Here is an 18,896-nt window from a genome sequence, read left to right on the forward strand (position 1 = left end):
TTCTCTCTTTCTTTCTCTCTCTCAGAGGACCTGAGCCCTAGGACCATGCCCCAGGACTACCTGACATGATGACTCCTTGCTGTCCCCAGTCCACCTGGCCGTGCTGCTGCTCCAGTTTCAACTGTTCTGCCTTATTATTATTCAACCATGCTGGTCATTTATGAACATTTGAACATCTTGGCCATGTTCTGTTATAATCTCCACCCGGCACAGCCAGAAGAGGACTGGCCACCCCACATAGCCTGGTTCCTCTCTAGGTTTCTTCCTAGGTTTTGGCCTTTCTAGGGAGTTTTTCCTAGCCACCGTGCTTCTACACCTGCATTGCTTGCTGTTTGGGGTTTTAGGCTGGGTTTCTGTACAGCACTTTGAGATATCAGCTGATGTACGAAGGGCTATATAAATACATTTGATTTGATTTGAAGTCTTTGCTAGGTAAAGCTCTGCCTTGTCTCAGCTCACTGGTCACCATAACAACACCCACCTGTAGCAGGTATATCTCTCTGGTTACCCCCAAAACCAATTCTTCCTTTGTCCGCCTCTTCTTCCAGTTCTCTGCTGCCAATGACTGGAACGAACTACAAAAATCTCTGAAACTGGAAACACTTATCTCCCTCACTAGCTTTAAGCACCAGCTGTCAGAGCAGCTCACAGATTACTGCACCTGTACATAGCCCATCTATAATTTAGCCCAAACAACTACCTCTTCCCCTACTGTATTTATTTATTTATTTTGCTCCTTTGCACCCCATAATTTTTTATTTCTACTTTGCACATTCTTTCACTGCAAATCTACCATTACAGTGTTTTACTTGCTATATTGTTTTTTTCTTCGCCACCATGGCCTTTTTTTTTGCCTTTACCTCCCCTATCTCACCTCATTTGCTCACATCGTATACAGACTTATTTTTCTACTTTATTAATGATGGTATGTTTGTTTTACTCCATGTGTAACTCTGTGTTGTTGTATGTGTTGATCTGCTTTGCTTTATCTTGGCCAGGTCGCAATTGTAAATGAGAACTTGTTCTTAACTTGCCTACCTGGTTAAATAAAGGTAAAATAAAATAAATAAAAAATCTTTGATGAGGTTTCATTCAGTGAATCAGGTTGTCTCCATGGTAACTTGTAAAACCCTTAAATTATGCCCTTACCTAAGGAAATGTTTGAGGGGCTATGGCAACACCCATAAACAATTACCTTAGGTAAGGGGAAATGATTCCTTAGGTAACCCATTGAAGGTGCAACATGCAGAAATTACACTGCCCTTTCCTGGTTGCTAAAATACGAATGGTTCGCCAAATTTCAGTTTATGTGACAAAACCATCTAAAACGCTGTGAAATATATGTTCAATAACCAAAAATATTATATTTTCAGCTGTTTTTTTAGCTGGTGTACAAAACTGAAAGTAAAAGCAAAAACAAAACTTAAGATCAGGAAGCATAGAAATAGCACACATAGAACATATCTACTGCTTCTTAGAGGTGCTTTCAATGAGAATGACAAATCTATAACTCACATTCCTATGTGAATTTGTTTGGGTCGCCCAAAAAGTTACATATTGAAGGGACACTTGAAATGTTTTATGCAACTTGGCCCTGTTCTATGACAGCTGCTCTGGACACAAAACAGTTAATTACCTGTTTAAGGCCTATATATTCAATCTCTTTAGGCAAGAATGCATGCTTTTAGTCCATGTGTGACACAACATCAATAGGAATAAAGCATATGATGGAGGAGATGGGGTATCTGATGGATATCTGACACATAGGACTGGATGTTCCCATTCCGCCCAAACCTGCAGTGGACAAACTCATAAGTGTAATTTAAAGCGTAATAATCAGGACATCATGACGAAGTAGGCTACTGGACCTTGTGAAAAATGAAAGATTTATGCGGCGTTTGCAGTTCGGCCCCGGTAGAAGCGATCAGCAGCATTCACTAAAAAGGGCGGAGCAAGGGATAGAACAGAACTTGATGCGGTCGTGACGTAGACTTCATCGAGACCTTTAATCCTCTTCCGCAGCAGTACAGCCGGTATCGAGAGGAGGGGGTATACGGTCGGTCAGGACTGGATTTCGGAGGCTACAATATAAGGCTAACTTTAACATGAATAAATAGGGGCTTAGATTCATCGTGTTTAAAATAAGAAACAAATATTAATTGTAGAAAACGCCGACCAAACAGAGACAAACCCCTCATCTCTCGTAGACTATTTATCTGTCGACGCATCTATTCTGCACATTCTCCTATGTTGTTCTAGGCGGAGGAATGGACAACTGCGTTCATCCATATTTGTAGATAAATAAATGGGTGATTACGTTTTGGTTTATTACAGACAGCGACCATTGGACACCGCTCTACTCCTCGACGGACGCACTCTAATATCTGCTCCTCCTCTTCTCCGGTTTCCATCCGCCAGTTGCGCCCCGGCTCGCCCTTGGTCTCGCACAGTAGCGTCGCCGCCTTGTCCCCACTGTTCCTGTCAGTTGCTGCGCATCGGCAAAACATGCAGGATGAGCCTGTGGGGGTGACAACCGAACAACGACCCCCGCCAACAGAGGAAAAGTAGTACAGAAAAAAACAACACAATCAATAAAGCCGGGATACAGCAACCAAATGAAACCGACAACCAGCTGGGAGCCCTCACTTCCAACTACAACCACCTGAACCAGAATCCAGATTTTGGTCAAGATCATTTTTGCCCTACACAGTCTATATTTGACCTTCAGCACGAGTGGAAAATACATCAGCTAGAGTTTGGATGCACTGAGTCGCCCCTACCCCAAGGGAAATTCAGTCACCTGCCGCTGAGCCAGCCTTTCACCGCTCAAGTCTCCACCAAACCCGCGTGCAGCACAGACACCAGCCCCGGACGAATCAGCGGCTCGCCAGTGGGGGAGGTTGAAGCCGATGTGGAGACTGTCGCGTCGCCATCGCCCACTTCCGTAAATCCAAACAAGGTTCAGATACAAATGGACTCCCTCATCACCCACCATATAAATAACGGCAATGACAGTGGCACCGGCAATATGTTGGCCGGAAGTCTCGGGGGCGGTTTTCCAAACCTCCAGAACCAAGAGATGCAGAACCCGAGTGGTGGCTCAGCTTCACCTCCACTCCATGGATTCGGAACCCCGTGGTCGGTTCAGACCAGCTCGCCACCACCCGTCTCCAACTCGGCCAACCCTATCCACCACGCAAACGCGATTAATCAGATGGCTCATACCGAGCCAGACAACAGCTTTTATCCCGGTATCCCCTCCTCCATCAACCCAGCCTTCTTCCAGAGTTTTTCTCCGGTGTCGGCTAATCCGTGCCCGGGCTTTAACGTGCAGGGCTTCACCAGTCCGTTCTCGCACCAGATCAACGCCCCTCAGCAGACGCAGCAGAGCCGCCGGTCCCCAGTCAGCCCCCAGATGCACCCCCAGCACCATCATCAGCACCAGCAAGGCGTCTTCCTGCAGCAGAGGAACAACTACAACCACCACCACCAGGTGAGCTATCTCCAGTCCTCTCTACGCATCTGTTGACACGGAAACCATAACCAGGATCCCCATAGAATAGAGGATTGATCCTTTAAAATGACAGATATATAGAAACTGTTAGAGTGGGTGGGAGATATTCATATAATACTTGTTTGTAAAGCTAATGTAAATTAGTGCACATCAATGTCACTCCTAGATTGTATTAGGCTCAGGCCATGGTTATGAATATGTTATTATTACATGTTAGTTAGCCTACTATACAGAAGTGCATAAAAGCAGCTATGATGATGAAAACAAATGCGTCCCTGTGCTCCCAGAACATGTAAGAGCTGCCCGGGCCAATGTAAGGCAGGGATGACATTATTCAATAAACCCCACACTGTGTGTGTGAGTGTGTGTGTTTGCATGCGTGTGACTAATAGATCTGAGGTTCAAATGTAAATGTAATCAACACATGCTTGGTAAACAACAGATGTAGACTAACAGTGAAATGCTTACTTACGGGGCCCTTCCCAACAATGCAGAGAGAAACAACAGATGTAGACTAACAGTGAAATGCTTACTTACGGGCCCTTCCCAACAATGCAGAGAGAAACAACAGATGTAGACTAACAGTGAAATGCTTACTTACGGGCCCTTCCCAACAATGCAGAGAGAAACAACAGATGTAGACTAACAGTGAAATGCTTACTTACGGGCCCTTCCCAACAATGCAGAGAGAAACAACAGATGTAGACTAACAGTGAAATGCTTACTTACGGGCCCTTCCCAACAATGCAGAGAAACAACAGATGTAACAACAGATGCAGAGAGAAACAACAGATAGACTAACAGTGAAATGCTTACTTACGGGCCCTTCCCAACAATGCAGAGAGAAACAACAGATATAGACTAACAGTGAAATGCTTACTTACGGGCCCTTCCCAACAATGCAGAGAGAAACAACAGATGTAGACTAACAGTGAAATGCTTACTTACGGGCCCTTCCCAACAATGCAGAGAGAAACAACAGATGTAGACTAACAGTGAAATGTACTTACGGGCCCTTCCCAACAATGCAGAGAGAAACAACAGATGTAGACTAACAGTGAAATGCTTACTTACGGGCCCTTCCCAACAATGCAGAGAGAAACAACAGATGTAGACTAACAGTGAAATTCTTACTTACGGGCCCTTCCCAACAATGCAGAGAGAAACAACAGATGTAGACTAACAGTGAAATGAGCCCTTCCCAACAATGCAGAGAGAAACAACAGATGTAGACTAACAGTGAAAATACGGGCCCTTCCCAACAATGCAGAGAGAAACAACAGATGTAGACTAACAGGGCCCTTCCCAACAATGCAGAGAGAAACAACAGATGTAGACTAACAGTGAAATGCTTACTTACGGGCCCTTCCCAACAATGCAGAGAGAAACAACAGATGTAGACTAACAGTGAAATGCTTACTTACGGGCCCTTCCCAACAATGCAGAGAGAAACAACAGATGTAGACTAACAGTGAAATGCTTACTTACGGGCCCTTCCCAACAATGCAGAGAGAAACAACAGATGTAGACTAACAGTGAAATGCTTACTTACGGGCCCTTCCCAACAATGCAGAGAGAAACAACAGATGTAGACTAACAGTGAAATGCTTACTTACGGGCCCTTCCCAACAATGCAGAGAGAAACAACAGATGTAGACTAACAGTGAAATGCTTACTTACGGGCCCTTCCCAACAATGCAGAGAGAAACAACAGATGTAGACTAACAGTGAAATGCTTACTTACGGGCCCTTCCCAACAATGCAGAGAGAAACAACAGATGTAGACTAACAGTGAAATGCTTACTTACGGGCCCTTCCCAACAATGCAGAGAGAAACAACAGATGTAGACTAACAGTGAAATGCTTACTTACGGGCCCTTCCCAACAATGCAGAAAGAGAAACAACAGATGTAGACTAACAGTGAAATGCTTACTTACGGGCCCTTCCCAACAATGCAGAGAGAAACAACAGATGTAGACTAACAGTGAAATGCTTACTTACGGGCCCTTCCCAACAATGCAGAGAGAAACAACAGATGTAGACTAACAGTGAAATGCTTACTTACGGGCCCTTCCCAACAATGCAGAGAGAAACAACAGATGTAGACTAACAGTGAAATGCTTACTTACGGGCCCTTCCCAACAATGCAGAGAAAGAAAATAGAGAAATAATAGAAAGGTAAAACACATAATAATGAATAGACAATGGGCAGCGATAACTTGGCTCTATACACGGGGTACCAATACCGAGTCGGTGCTAAGATGCTAAGCAGTTGCCATACCAAGTGGTGATGCCGCCAGCTCTCAATGGTGCAGCTGTAGAACTGTATAACTTTTTGAGGATCGTTAAATCTTCTCAACCTCCTGAGGGGAAGAGGCGTTGTCATGCCCTCTTCACGACTGTGTTGGTGTATGTGGACCATGAAAGATCCTTAGTAATGTGAACACCGAAGAACTTGAAGTTCTTGACCCGCTCCCCTACAGCACCGCCGATGTGAATGGGGGCGTGCTCGGCCCTCCGTTTCCTGTAGTCAACGATCAGCTCCATTGTCTTTCTGACGTTGAGGGAGAGGTTCATGTACTTACTATGACTGGGATATGTGGTTATCCCACCAAGCTATCTTAAGATGAATGCACTAACTTTAAGTAGCTCTGGATAAGAACGTCCACTAAATTACTCAAATGTAAATGTCATTGTTGTGTGGTGAGAGAGAGTGAGTGAGAGCGCGCGCGAGAGAGAGAGAGAGCGAGAGAGAGAGAGAGAGAGAAATGGATGTTGGTGGTGTCAGTGTGCACGGGATACTTTGTATTAGTCTTAAAGCCCTAAATCTTCTTACCCTTCCAACCCCTCCACAGAACCAGGTCATTGTAGGCTGTTGCAGAGGGAAACACAGGATCAAAAGAAACACACAAAATACCAACAATGAATACAATTTCACATTCAGCCTCTATCCACTCCTCCCCGTCCTCTCTCTCTCTCTCTAGCCCATGGTGAAGCAATCTCCCTGGGGGGGCAGTCACCAGGGGAGTGGTTGGAGCTCTGGTGGTATGTCCTGGGGTCGGGACCACCGTCGTGGTGGAGGCATGGGCATCCCGGGCTCTGTCAGCCAGGTCTCCCCCATGAAAAAACCCTTCTCCAGTAACGTCATCGCACCGCCCAAGTTCCCCCGTTCCGCCGGCCCCATGGGCCCCAAGGCCTGGATTGAGGAGAACATGTTCCGAACAGACAGTAACAGTAACACGCTTATGCCTCTCCAGGTACGTGCTTTGACTGTGGTGTCTGTGTTTTTCTCAGTAAGCATAGACTGAGTGCTGCTTTAAACCTACAAAACATTAGGAACACCTGCTCTTTCTATGACATAGACTGACCAGGTGAATCCAGGTGAAAGCTATGATCCCGTATTGATGTCACCTGTTAAATCCACTTCAATCAGTGTAGATGAAGGGGAGAAGTCAGGTTAAATAAGGATTTTTAAGCCTTGAGACAATTGAGACATGAATTGTGTGCCATTCAGCACATTCATGTGTGCCATTCAGAGGGTGAATGGGCAAGACAAAATATTTAAGTGCCTTTGAACGAGGTATGGTAGTAGGTGCCTTGCACACCAGTTTGAGTGTGTCAAGAACTGCAACGCTGCTGGGTTTTTCACGCTCAACAGTTTCCCGTGTGTATCAAAAATGGTCCACCACCCAAAGGACATCCAGCCAACTTGACACAACAAAGCATTGGAGTCAATATGGATCAGCATCCCTGTGGAATGCTTTGACAGCTTGTAGATTCCATGCCCTGACGAATTGAGGCTGTTGCGAATGTTTTGTACACTCAGTGTAAATTTACAGGGGTCTGTGTGTGTGTGTGTGTGTGTGTGTGTGTGTGTGTGTGTGTGTGTGTGTGTGTGTGTGTGTGTGTGTGTGTGTGTGTGTGTGTGTGTGTGTGTGTGTGTGTGTGTGTGTGTGTGTACTGTATACTGGTGGGTGTAGTGTAAAAGGGTTTTAATGCAGTGAGTGAAATAGGGCCGGACTCATAGGATTACAGAATTATTTCCTGAATTAGATATTGAAGCCAGAGCGTGAGTGAGAGAGTGGGTGTTTGAGAGAGAGTGGTCGATGAAAGGTAGAGAGAGAGAGAGAGCAGGGATGACAGAAGAACAGTTTAAATGATGGGAATGGGACAGTTTAATATTCACAGCCCTGTTTTCAAAGTGCAGAGTGTTTCAGAGTGTAGGATTGTGGGAAAGAAGGAGCAGGAAGGCGACAAACATCAAACGCAGAAAGCCAGACAGAGAAAGCAAAGCAGGAGGCAGAGGGGAAGACAGAGAGCCGGGAGGGAGCAGAGGGGGGAGAGGGGAAGACAGAGAGCCGGGAGGGAGCAGAGGGGGGAGAGAGGAAGACAGAGAGCCGGGAGGGAGCAGAGGGGGGAGAGAGGAAGGGGGAAAGTGTAAAGGGGCTCTTTAGAAAACACACAGCTGAGAATCAATGTCACTCCCAGATGACGAGCAGAATTACCATTTCAATCAGACGGGAGCAGTGTTATTTATTTCTGCCATAGTGGGAGGTGTCAGGGAGTAGGGCTGCTTTAAAGCTACTTTAACACCACGTTTAGCAGGTTTCACCTGAGTCTATTTCAGGATGGGAGTTGTTATAGCTCTATGTACACATACTTCAAGACCCATAACTGATGTCATCTAATTATGCACAGCACAGTTCTGACCTTTTAAGTACAAAAGGGGGAAACTGGAGGCAGAAGGCTTTAAGAAAGGATCTTTGGGTGGGCCACCGTCACCATACTGTATTTTCCCAGGTGGAGACTGGAAAAACACGCTAGTTATTCCCCTGATCTATTTTTCAAAGTAATCCCCTCATCACTTTCTCCCTTCTGTCATGGCTCTGCTCTTCCTCTTCCAGGAAGCAGGCGAGGCTCCATGAATTGTTCATTTCCATAAACAGTGTCCGACTAGCAATTCCTCAGATTCCATACACGTCTCCTCTCTTTTCCTTCCTTCCTCTGTGTTATGTTTGGATAGGGCTTTTTGCATTTGTGCTTCATCATGATGTGAACGTCATTGACAGAGATATGTAGAGGGAGAGAGAGAGGGGTGTATGCTGGCACTGGGAGAGAAAGAGAGGTGACCTACTGCCTATTCGGTGGAGTGTACATTCCTACACGCTTCGATCATTCCATAATAATGCCTTTATAAATCCTTCATAAGATATGTCATACCATATAAAGGATGTTATACTACACAGACCTGTACTACATTCTTATTCGGTGACAGTGTGGCAACACTCCTTCAGTTGCTACAGTTGCTACAGCATCACATAAACTAGAATGTCCACCCGATGACAGGCTATATGATATTTAACGGCCATGTTGTTTTTTCCTCTGTGTAAAGCCCAGCTATAAACAGGCCTGGAGGGAACCTGGCCGGTCTGCCTGTAATAATCTGGTATTATCCAACCAATGGCCTTTTCTCTCTGCCCTTCCTCTTACTGTCAGGGGCCCTGACTTATGCCTCAGAGTCAGGCAGTAAACGTTAGCCTAACATTAGCCTAAAAATCACACACAGATTGACCACTGGACCACTTTTAGATGAGTGTTTTCAATCCTGTCTGTGGAGAAGTAGTGTGTGGAGTACTGTTGAGTGGTGGTCTGGCTATGTGATGAACATACGTCTAGCATGTTCGGCACGTAGAAAATGTTTTTATTGTCTAATTAGATAATAGTGTAAATGTTAAGTTGTGAGAGGTGCTGATATGACCTTTTACTATCTTGACTCTTGTTCTCAACCGGGAGAGGGCACAGATCTGTATAAACCATTTTCTAAGTCTTTCTTCTAAAGGCCCTGAGTGGGCTCTGGTTTAGATCTACTGTACAGGGGTCTGTATTATTGTCCCTCTGATGAGTTCGTAATAACCCCCATCCCAGCAAGTACTCAGGGTTAAATCCCTGGATTTGGTTTCGTCCGTCCGTCCGACCGACCGACCGACCGACTGACTGACTGACGTGCTCCAGAGTTCCTGGTGAATCCATCATTGGGCCCATTCTGCTCACAAGCATACCTTAGTACCCCTGAAGGGAATAAATACAGATTCGTTTTTTTATCCATGGATGTGCTGTCCAGAATATTAAGCCACACCCACAGGCTTACCCATGCCTACAGTATGTACCAGACCACTGCAGGGTTCCAGTTGTTGTATGTGTGTGTTTCAGTTTGACAGTTTTTTTCCCAGTTGTTTAAGCCTTCATATCTCTGTCCTTCCCTCTCTCCCTCTCTCCCCTCAGGATCGATCTAGAATGTACGACACTCTAAACATGCACTCACTTGAAAGCTCTCTGATTGACATCATGCGGGCGGAGCAGGATCCAATGAAGGGTGAGACACTACTTATTTACTCCCTCCCCACCGTCGTTAATTCTCATACTCACTGTACTTACTCACTGTATAATGGGGAAGGGCATTGTGATTGCGGATAATGGTGATTAGGGGGAATGCATTTGAGGCGCAGCATACTCTTTCCCAAGGAACTGACAGGCTTCCTGCTCCCTCCTTGAGGCATGTTGTTTTCCCCAGCGCGAGCTGCTTATGTTCTCCCTGGTAAGAGTAAGTATTACTGCCACCACCGGCTGTGCCTTTAAATTAACTTACAGCCCTGATCCTGCTGCTACTGCTACTGCTTAACCTGGGGCACACTGACAGACAGGAGTCAGGCAGCCTGGCAGCACTCTCTGTCCTGATAGGATAGGGTAGGACACTCCTCAAAGGGACAAGGAGTAGGGTGACTGGGCTGGCCCAGGAGTAGGGTGGCAGGGCTGGCCCAGGAGTAGGGTGACTGGGCTGGCCCAGGAGTAGGGTGGCAGGGCTGGCCCAGGAGTAGGGTGACTGAGCTTGCCCAGGAGTATGGTGACAGGGCTGGCCCAGGAGTAGGGTGACTGGGCTGGCCCAGGAGTAGGGTGACTGAGCTTGCCCAGGAGTAGGGTGACTGAGCTTGCCCAGGAGTAGGGTGACAGGGCTGGCCCAGGAGTAGGGTGACTGAGCTTGCCCAGGAGTAGGGTGACTGAGCTTGCCCAGGAGTAGGGTGACAGGGCTGGCCCAGGAGTAGGGTGACAGGGCTGGCCCAGGAGTAGGGTGACTGGGCTGGCCCAGGAGTAGGGTGACTGGGCTGGCCCAGGAGTAGGGTGACTGGGCTGGCCCAGGAGTAGGGTGACTGGGCTGGCCCAGGAGTAGAGTGACAGGGCTGGCCCAGGAGTAGAGTGACAGGGCTGGCCCAGGAGTAGAGTGACAGGGCTGGCCCAGGAGTAGAGTGACAGGGCTGGCCCAGGTGCTGGATCTTGAGGAGAGACTCCATCCAGGTAAACTGCAGTCAGTGTAAAATGACTCCTGGCTAGCTACACACATGGTTAAGCCTACTGGCTTCAACATACTCCCCCAAACCACGGACAGGAGGCTCCTAAGCCTATATGGCAGAGACTGGGAGACAATTTTACATTTACAGTACACAGCACAATAATTATTGTTAATTATTTACTAGTTATTTACTAGTCTAGATAGCAATGTCATTCTCACAGCCAGTGTCCTGTACTCCACCTGTCCAGGACTCTTGAGTTGAATTTCTTGTTTAGCCTGCAGGAGCAGATAGAGCAGACATTTTAGTCATTTAGCAGATAGTCTTATCCAGAGCCACTTACAGGAACAATTAGTGTTAAGTGCCTTGCTCAAGGGCACACCAGCAGACTCGTCACCTAGTTGGCTCATGGATTCGAACCAGCAACCTTCTGGTTACTGACCCATCGCTCTGCCGACATAGGCCAGTATTCACAGCACAGAGAACCAGAGGGAAACAGACTAAATTTAGACATGATCGCACATTCACACACAGCATGTGACAGCCAGAGGAGTGCAGAGAGGAGGGTGGAGGGGAGGGGACAGTAGGGGAGGGTGGTCTTTGCCATTTATAGCCCTGACTGCTAGGCACAGGGCTAAGCTAACAGAGCAGAAGCAGAAGGCAAGCACAAACCTAACAGGGCTTTAGAAATTAGCTTAGCTAATTGGGCATGGGAGATGTACCATGCTAACATGGCAGTGGAAAAGGGTTGCTTCTTTTTCAACTGGAGATCAGATCATTTGCCGGTATGCATTCTTTCTCTGTTCACACGTCTGAGGTTCTTTCCATTAAATAACTGACTTTTGCTTCTGATACTTCATTAGGGTTAACCCAAATTGATTCAGGGTTTTACTTTGTGATAAAACATTTAGATAACCAGGAAGTTGCCGATGTTTACATTGCCGATGTTTACATAATAGCAAGTGATTCAGGTTTTGCATTGCATTCTAGGTAACATTCTCTGTAGCTTAACATGCTAAGCAAGTTCTATATATATATATCAAGCTGTCTCCATGGATCAACAGGGTATTGTTCTGTGTTCTGTTTCTGACACTACAGCTCAGTAGGCTATAGCCATGTGACAAGGGTGCTGCTGCTCCATATACATGGCCGTGCCCGTGATGGCCTCGCCCTGGCCTCTCCATCTGCTGAGAGTCTCATCCCTGTGTGTATGTGTGTGTGTGTGTTGTGTGTGTCTCTCTCTAATGTCAGGCCGTGTGGGATGCCCTCACCCTGGAGCCGACAGCCTGCTCATGCTCAATGGTAATTATCTCTCCTGGCCAACGCCAGCTTGTGTCTCTTTTTCCATCTCCTTTTCAGTGTAAATGTTTCCATATCATGATTATCACATTGGGGACGCTTAACCAGGCTAGTTCGAGAAGCAGGCTAGACAGTATGTGTAGAATGGACATTTCTGACACTTTTCTGAACTTCTGGGTTGCTTTGTTTAATGAGTAGTGTTGGTTCTCCTATGCTGTGCTGTGGGTGTCAGTTAGACTGACAGTAGACAGTAGTAACAGTGTAGTAAACATGTCTCCTGTTATATATGTAAATAGAATCTATAGGACAAAGTCAGCCATCATGTCAACTCTAAAAACCTCATGAGGGATATGCATTGTTGCTGTAATCCTACAGTGGCTTAAGATAATGAAGTCCTGTATGTCCAAGAGGAATGTTTAATAGTGTCCTTCGCACGATGAAGTGAAATGCCTAGTTGTCTAAGTCTAAGACAAATTTGCCCAATCTCGTTTTTTGCACATTCTGCTCTCAGAGAACAGTTCGCTTTGAAACTGCAGTCAAAGTGCAGTAACTGCAGTCGACTGTGGTATTTTGGACTCAGTAATTGCAGAATGCAGTTATACTGCAAAATTAAAAAAAAAAAACAGTGTTATATTAGACACAGTATTTGCAGCACACTGTAGTTATACTGCAGTGTACTGCAGTTATACTGCACTCTGACTGCAATATGTTTTCGTAAGTGCTGGACAGGTTAGGTTATATGATGAGATGGATAAGAGCATTTGTATTTGTTAATTGGCAGCTAAGCACTGATCATCATGCCACTTAATTTGAAACAAATTAAGACCCTCAATATTTATTGGAAAGGAGCATCAAGCTCATCACCGTGCACTTTCACCACACTGTAGCCTAAACTGTGCATGCATTTCCAAGTTGCAGTGGGAGGACCACTAGCTTCGCATGACAGCAAATGTACCTCCACATGCTAGTTATTCTATCTACAATTGCGCAAGTAATCATTTCCACCACAATTTGTTGCGTAATTCATTTTAACGACTCAAAAAGATCCCACTATGTCGAACGAACAAATGATCTGTCAGCGTTTATAAAACGGACACTTCCATGACACTTTTTTTGATACACAATGACATTACTCGCATAAAAACTGTGGAGGGAAACGTAATGACAATCTTGTGACCATAATAAGGTTTTATGATACTCCAACCATGCAGTCAGATGAGGAGGAGATAAAAGGGGGTAGGGGTAAATCATGGTACTAGGTACTAGAGGGCCATAGTTTGATTGCTCTGTAGTGTCAGTAGTACCAGCCAGGTCTGTGGGTGATTTACTTTGCGAGGAATGTCTGCAAGACATAAAACCACTCTTTACTTTGTTTACGTACAGCAAGGAGCTATGGGAGACGCCGAGGTAAAGCCGCCTTCATGTGACGTGCAGTCTGTGTCATGTCATGTGTGTTGCGTGTACATACACTACACAGCATGGTTTAATGCTACTGAACTGCAGCTACCAGTCTGGATACAAACAATTCAGTGTTTCTAGCGTCAGCATGACTCATCACCAACCGTGAAAAGGCTCAGTTCAGTCAAAATGATATTTTTTTCCTGTGTTTTGTATCATATTGTAAAACAGCTGATGAAACTAGCACTGTAAAAGTGTGTCTTTTTTTAATCGGAGTTATTTCCTGATAGTTACTAGTTGAAAATACAATCCACAAAGGACCCTCTAATCAGTGTGTTTGCACGGGCGGGAGTTTCTGCTTGCCTGGTGTTATCACCAGGCGGTAAATTGGTTAATAGACCAATAACAAAGCTCCAAACCTTCCTGCCAATAACAGCTAGTTTTAAGTTTTCCCTCCCACTCAGACCACTCCCAGACAGTCCTAGCAAAATTCTTCCTTGAAGAATAGTTTTTCTATAGATCTGTGTAATGTATAATGTATATATTTTTCAATTTTAATGGAAAACTATTACAGTAAGGTACTTAATTGTTACCCAGAAATGATTTGATATTGATACAAAACGACTGCATTGGGCCTTTAACTGATGTGGGAGACAAAAAAAAAAAAGATTTAGTATGAATAATACGTGGTGTCCCAAGCAGTTGCTTCTTGTACCAGCATTTGCTTTTGGTTTTTGATTGTACTATGTTACAGGTCACTGTGCTGCACCATATGTGTTTACATCCAGACATAGCACATTGCTATAGGTTTCAGACTCAGTAAACCATAGGTTTTCCTCAGTCCATTACTCTAACCCCTGCTACTGCTTTCTTACCAGATCTCTATCCTGTCCTCTCTGTCTGCTGTCTGTCAGTCAGTCACAGAGCTCTGGCTGGAGAATTCATGGTTGCGTGTCTTGGTCTTACAGCATATCTATACTAGATTGCACATAATCCTCTTTCACTTCATGTTTATACTTTACATTGTAGCTACAAAGCACAAAGCCTGATGACAGTTGTCAACAGCCATGGCACATGTTGTTATAGACCCTTTGCATTTATCATGTGATTCATTATAAAACGAGAAGTGTTTCAGAGCAGGCTGGTGGGAGGAGCTATAGGAGGAAGGGCTCATTGTAATGGCTGGAATGGAATTAATGGAACAGAGTCAAAAATGTGGTGTCCATAGGTTTGATACTTTTCCATTTATTCCATTCCAGCCATGAAAATTAGCCTGTCCTCCTATAGCTCTTCCCACCAGCCTCCTCTGAGATACATAACATTAAGCAATTGGGCTCCACGAGTGTTCAATCTAGTAACTGTCATTGGGTGTTATAACAGATAGTACAGAACCATTGGTTGCTTCTGTTGTTTACAAACCCCCAAATATTGAATGTGCACAGCAGAAGTATGGGTGCCTTGTGATGTGACTGTATGTATGTTTGTGTGTATCTATGTGGATGTCATTGTCTATGCGGTCTGACCTCTGACCTCTTCTTCTCAAGGCCGCTCGTCCCTGTTCCCAATTGAAGACACTCTCCTTGATGACGGGCACGGTAACCAGGGCGTCCCAGGGCTTGACACCAACTGTTACCCCCACCCAAACGGGGAGCGCATTGAGCGTTTCTCCCGCAAAGTGTTTGTGGGCGGCCTTCCCCCTGACATAGATGAAGGTGAGAGGAGGAAGAGCATAACACAATCGTGTTAGTTCAGTGACAGCTTGTCTGTGCCAGTTTATATGGTGGTGTGAACAGTTGATCTTACTCACGTTGGTTCCTTCTTCTTTCCCCCTGCTCCCTGCTCCCTGCTCCTTCTATCTTTCTCTGGTCAGATGAGATCACCAACAGTTTCCGTCGTTTTGGCCACCTGGTTGTGGACTGGCCACACAAGGCTGAGAGCAAATCCTACTTCCCCCCGAAAGGTAAAGCTCTGCTCAGAATTCCTTTAACTGAAACTGACATAAAGGTACAGTATGTCATAAAGGTATGTTTTAGCACCGTATACTGTATATATATGGCCTGTAGCTATCAATGCAGTCCCTGTGACTGCTGGAAGAGACAGCACAGCTAAGTTAACCCACATTCTCTTTCCATTATGACTACCTACATAGTCTGTATATATAGTACTTGGTCAAATTGGAATAATTCAGTGTATTTGTAGCAGTATTTTCCCCCACTATTGGATATTCTTTCCAGGTGCTGTCCCCTGAGAGTGTGTTGTGTGTGTTGCCTAGGTTACGCCTTCCTGCTGTTCCAGGAGGAGAGCTCAGTGCAGGCTCTGATCGAGGCCTGCATGGAGGAGGACGGCAAGCTCTACCTCTGTGTCTCCAGCCCCACCATCAAAGACAAGCCTGTGAGTCCAACACAAACCCAGCTCTCTGTTGGGCCATTCCCACCAGCAAGGACATCTGTGAGACTAGCAACACCTACACTGTGTAATTCTATCTGGCAATGATTAAATGTATGGGATATGTGTGTACGGGTGTGTGTCTCTAGGTCCAGATTCGTCCATGGAACCTGAGTGACAGTGACTTTGTGATGGACGGCTCTCAGGCTCTGGATCCTCGAAAGACCATCTTCGTAGGAGGCGTTCCACGCCCTCTCAGAGCAGGTAAACACACACACACAATCTCCCTCTATCACAGAGCTCTCCCACGCTCCTGTAGTTTTTCACTCCAACCCAAGTCTAACCTGGTTCAGTTTATCAACCAGCTAATTATTAAGGTGTGCTAGATTAGGGTTGGAGTGAAAACCTACAGGACAGTAGCTCTCCAAGTAGAGGGTTGGGCAGCGCTGCTCTAGTTGATCTACTCAGTATGTAATTGGATCGGTATGTTCATGTTGGTGATGGTAAATAGATAAACAGATGTTGTGTTTGAAGTAATATGGGCCGTCTGAAATGCTGGCAATGTTTCCCCCGTGTAATCACATATCGTAAAATTCATCTGACAACCCCCTCCTCCACTCTTTCGCTCTTGCCCCTCCCCATCTCACCTACTCATGTGTCACCTCCCCATCTCCTCCCCCCGTTCTCTCTCGTTTCTTCTGTTCTGTCTCTTTCTCTCATCTCTCTCCAGTGGAGTTGGCCATGATTATGGACCGTCTCTATGGGGGGGTCTGCTATGCTGGCATCGACACCGATCCAGAGCTCAAGTACCCAAAAGGGGCGGGGCGCGTGGCCTTCTCCAATCAGCAGAGTTACATCGCTGCTATCAGCGCCAGATTCGTCCAGCTGCAACATGGAGACATTGACAAGCGGGTATAGCCTTTCTCCCTTTTTCCCTGCCATCCTTCCCTCCCTCCCACCTACCGCTCCCTCTCATTAACCACACAATCCTGTCAGAGACGTTCTCCTCATGATTTTCTAGGGATGAACAGAGAGAGAGAGTAAGAGAGGGAGCGTGTGAGAGGATCAGTCCTCCTGAGGATTTGTGGTTCAAAGGAAAAGAGTGTGTGTGTTCCCTCAGCATCACACGCAGATAGTTAGACGGTGGTTGCTATGGAGAAGAGAATGCTTGTTAGTGCTAATTGAATTAGTTCCATTTCTCAGCGCTGACTCCTTTGTCTTTAAATCTCACAGAGCCTCAACCCTGTCCTTGTTTGTATAGTAGCATGTTCATCTCTCACTATGTATACCAGCATTATATCTGTGCTTTCTCAGTGTATTTACATGCTGTATGCTAAATGTATTTACATCCACACTATTATTTTATAGGTATATTATTTGGATTTTCGACAGGCAGAACAAAAACTTAATTTATGCATACTGGTCAAAATTAATTAAGGTTAGGTTTAGGAACAAATGTCAGGTTTAGGTTAAATTTAGGTTGTTTCGCTGAGGTTAAGGTCAGGGTTATGGAAAGGCATAAAAGTTGGGTTAGCATAATACCGTCCGCCGCCATACTGCAGATTGTCTGCCGGTCAAATATACACTTATCCTATATTATCCTTATCCTATTTCTCAGTATACACTGAGCTTGCAAAACATTAGGAACACAGGCTCTTTCCATGACATAGACTGACCAGGTGAATCCAGGGGAAAGCTATGATCTTCAGTGTAGACAGGTTAAAGAAGGATTTTTAAGTCTTGAGACAATTGAGATGGATTGTGTGTGTGTGCCATTCAGAGGGTGAATGGGCAAGACAAAATATTTAAGTGCATTTTAACAGGGTATGGATGGTGGTAGGTGCCAGGCGCACTGGATTGAGTTTGTCAAGAACTGCAACGCTGCTGGGTTTTTCACGCTCAACAGTTTCCTGTGTGTGTCAAGAATGGTCCACCACCCTAAGGACATCCAGCCAACTTGACAGAACTGTGGGAAGCATTGGAGTCAACATGGGCCAACATCCCTGTGGAACGCTTTTGACACCTTGTAGAGTCCATCCCTCTACGAATTGAGGCTGTTCTGAGGGAAAAACGGGGTGCAACTCAATATTGGGAAGGTGTTCCTAATGTTTTGTACACTCAGTGTATGTATCTGTGCTGTGTCTGAGTATTCCACTTCTCATCCCCTCCATGCCCCTGTACCCCTGTACCCCTGTACCCCTGCAGGTGGAGGTGAAGCCCTATGTTCTGGATGACCAGCTTTGTGATGAGTGCCAGGGGGCGCGTTGTGGGGGGAAGTTTGCCCCTTTCTTCTGCGCCAACGTGACCTGCCTGCAGTACTACTGTGAGTTCTGCTGGGCTAACATCCACTCCCGCGCCGGCCGAGAGTTCCACAAGCCGCTGGTCAAAGAGGGGGCTGACCGCCCAAGGCAAATTCACTTCCGCTGGAACTGAAGATAAACGCGATCACATGTCGCTATGGAGACATGGTCAGAAGCAACAGTCAAGGAAGAGAGACATCGCCAGGCAGGAAAAAGTGTCATCGCCCTGCTTCTTACCGTAAGCTATCAGTATAGAGTACATAACAGTATACAATATATCTATCTTTTGTAGCAGCCAAACATTACAAGCCTCAGTTTTTCACCAAACCCCCCCCTCCCCTTTCACATCTCAGGCTCTAACAACTTTTTTTGTGGTACCTTCATGTTTTTTAAGAGGATATTTAAAAAGAGATAGATGTTTTGTAGTTTTTCAAATTATTTTTATATGTGAGATTTAACGTAGATATGAGAATGTCTTTGCATGGGGGTAGCCTGTCTGTCTGTCTGTCTGTCTGTTTGTCTGCTGCTAGCCACCCCCTAGTGGGTGTAGCGTGCCCTTGTTTCTGGGAAAACCTTGATTTGATAATCTGGACACCTGCCCCAGGTCATTTACCAAAGGTAGCAAAATGATAGGAAGCGTAAAAGGGATACACTTC

At 45.7% G+C, this 18,896-nt stretch overlaps 1 protein-coding gene across 1 annotated transcript; it reads left to right on the forward strand.

Annotated features, from left to right (window-relative positions):
* The first annotated feature begins 2,291 nt into the window (after positions 1 to 2,291).
* On the forward strand, positions 2,292 to 18,531 carry LOC139406680 (cytoplasmic polyadenylation element-binding protein 2-like). The gene is given in 12 exon segments (XM_071149555.1): positions 2,292 to 2,565; positions 2,567 to 3,493; positions 6,500 to 6,772; positions 9,798 to 9,888; positions 12,110 to 12,160; positions 13,541 to 13,564; positions 15,100 to 15,267; positions 15,426 to 15,515; positions 15,828 to 15,946; positions 16,090 to 16,204; positions 16,671 to 16,852; positions 18,146 to 18,531. Coding segments are annotated over 12 exon segments (2,328 nt in total). The 5' UTR covers positions 2,292 to 2,505; the 3' UTR covers positions 18,374 to 18,531.
* Positions 18,532 to 18,896: the final 365 nt, after the last annotated feature.

Source organism: Oncorhynchus clarkii, chromosome 4 (assembly GCF_045791955.1).
Source record: "Oncorhynchus clarkii lewisi isolate Uvic-CL-2024 chromosome 4, UVic_Ocla_1.0, whole genome shotgun sequence".
Classification (NCBI taxonomy): domain Eukaryota; kingdom Metazoa; phylum Chordata; class Actinopteri; order Salmoniformes; family Salmonidae; genus Oncorhynchus; species Oncorhynchus clarkii.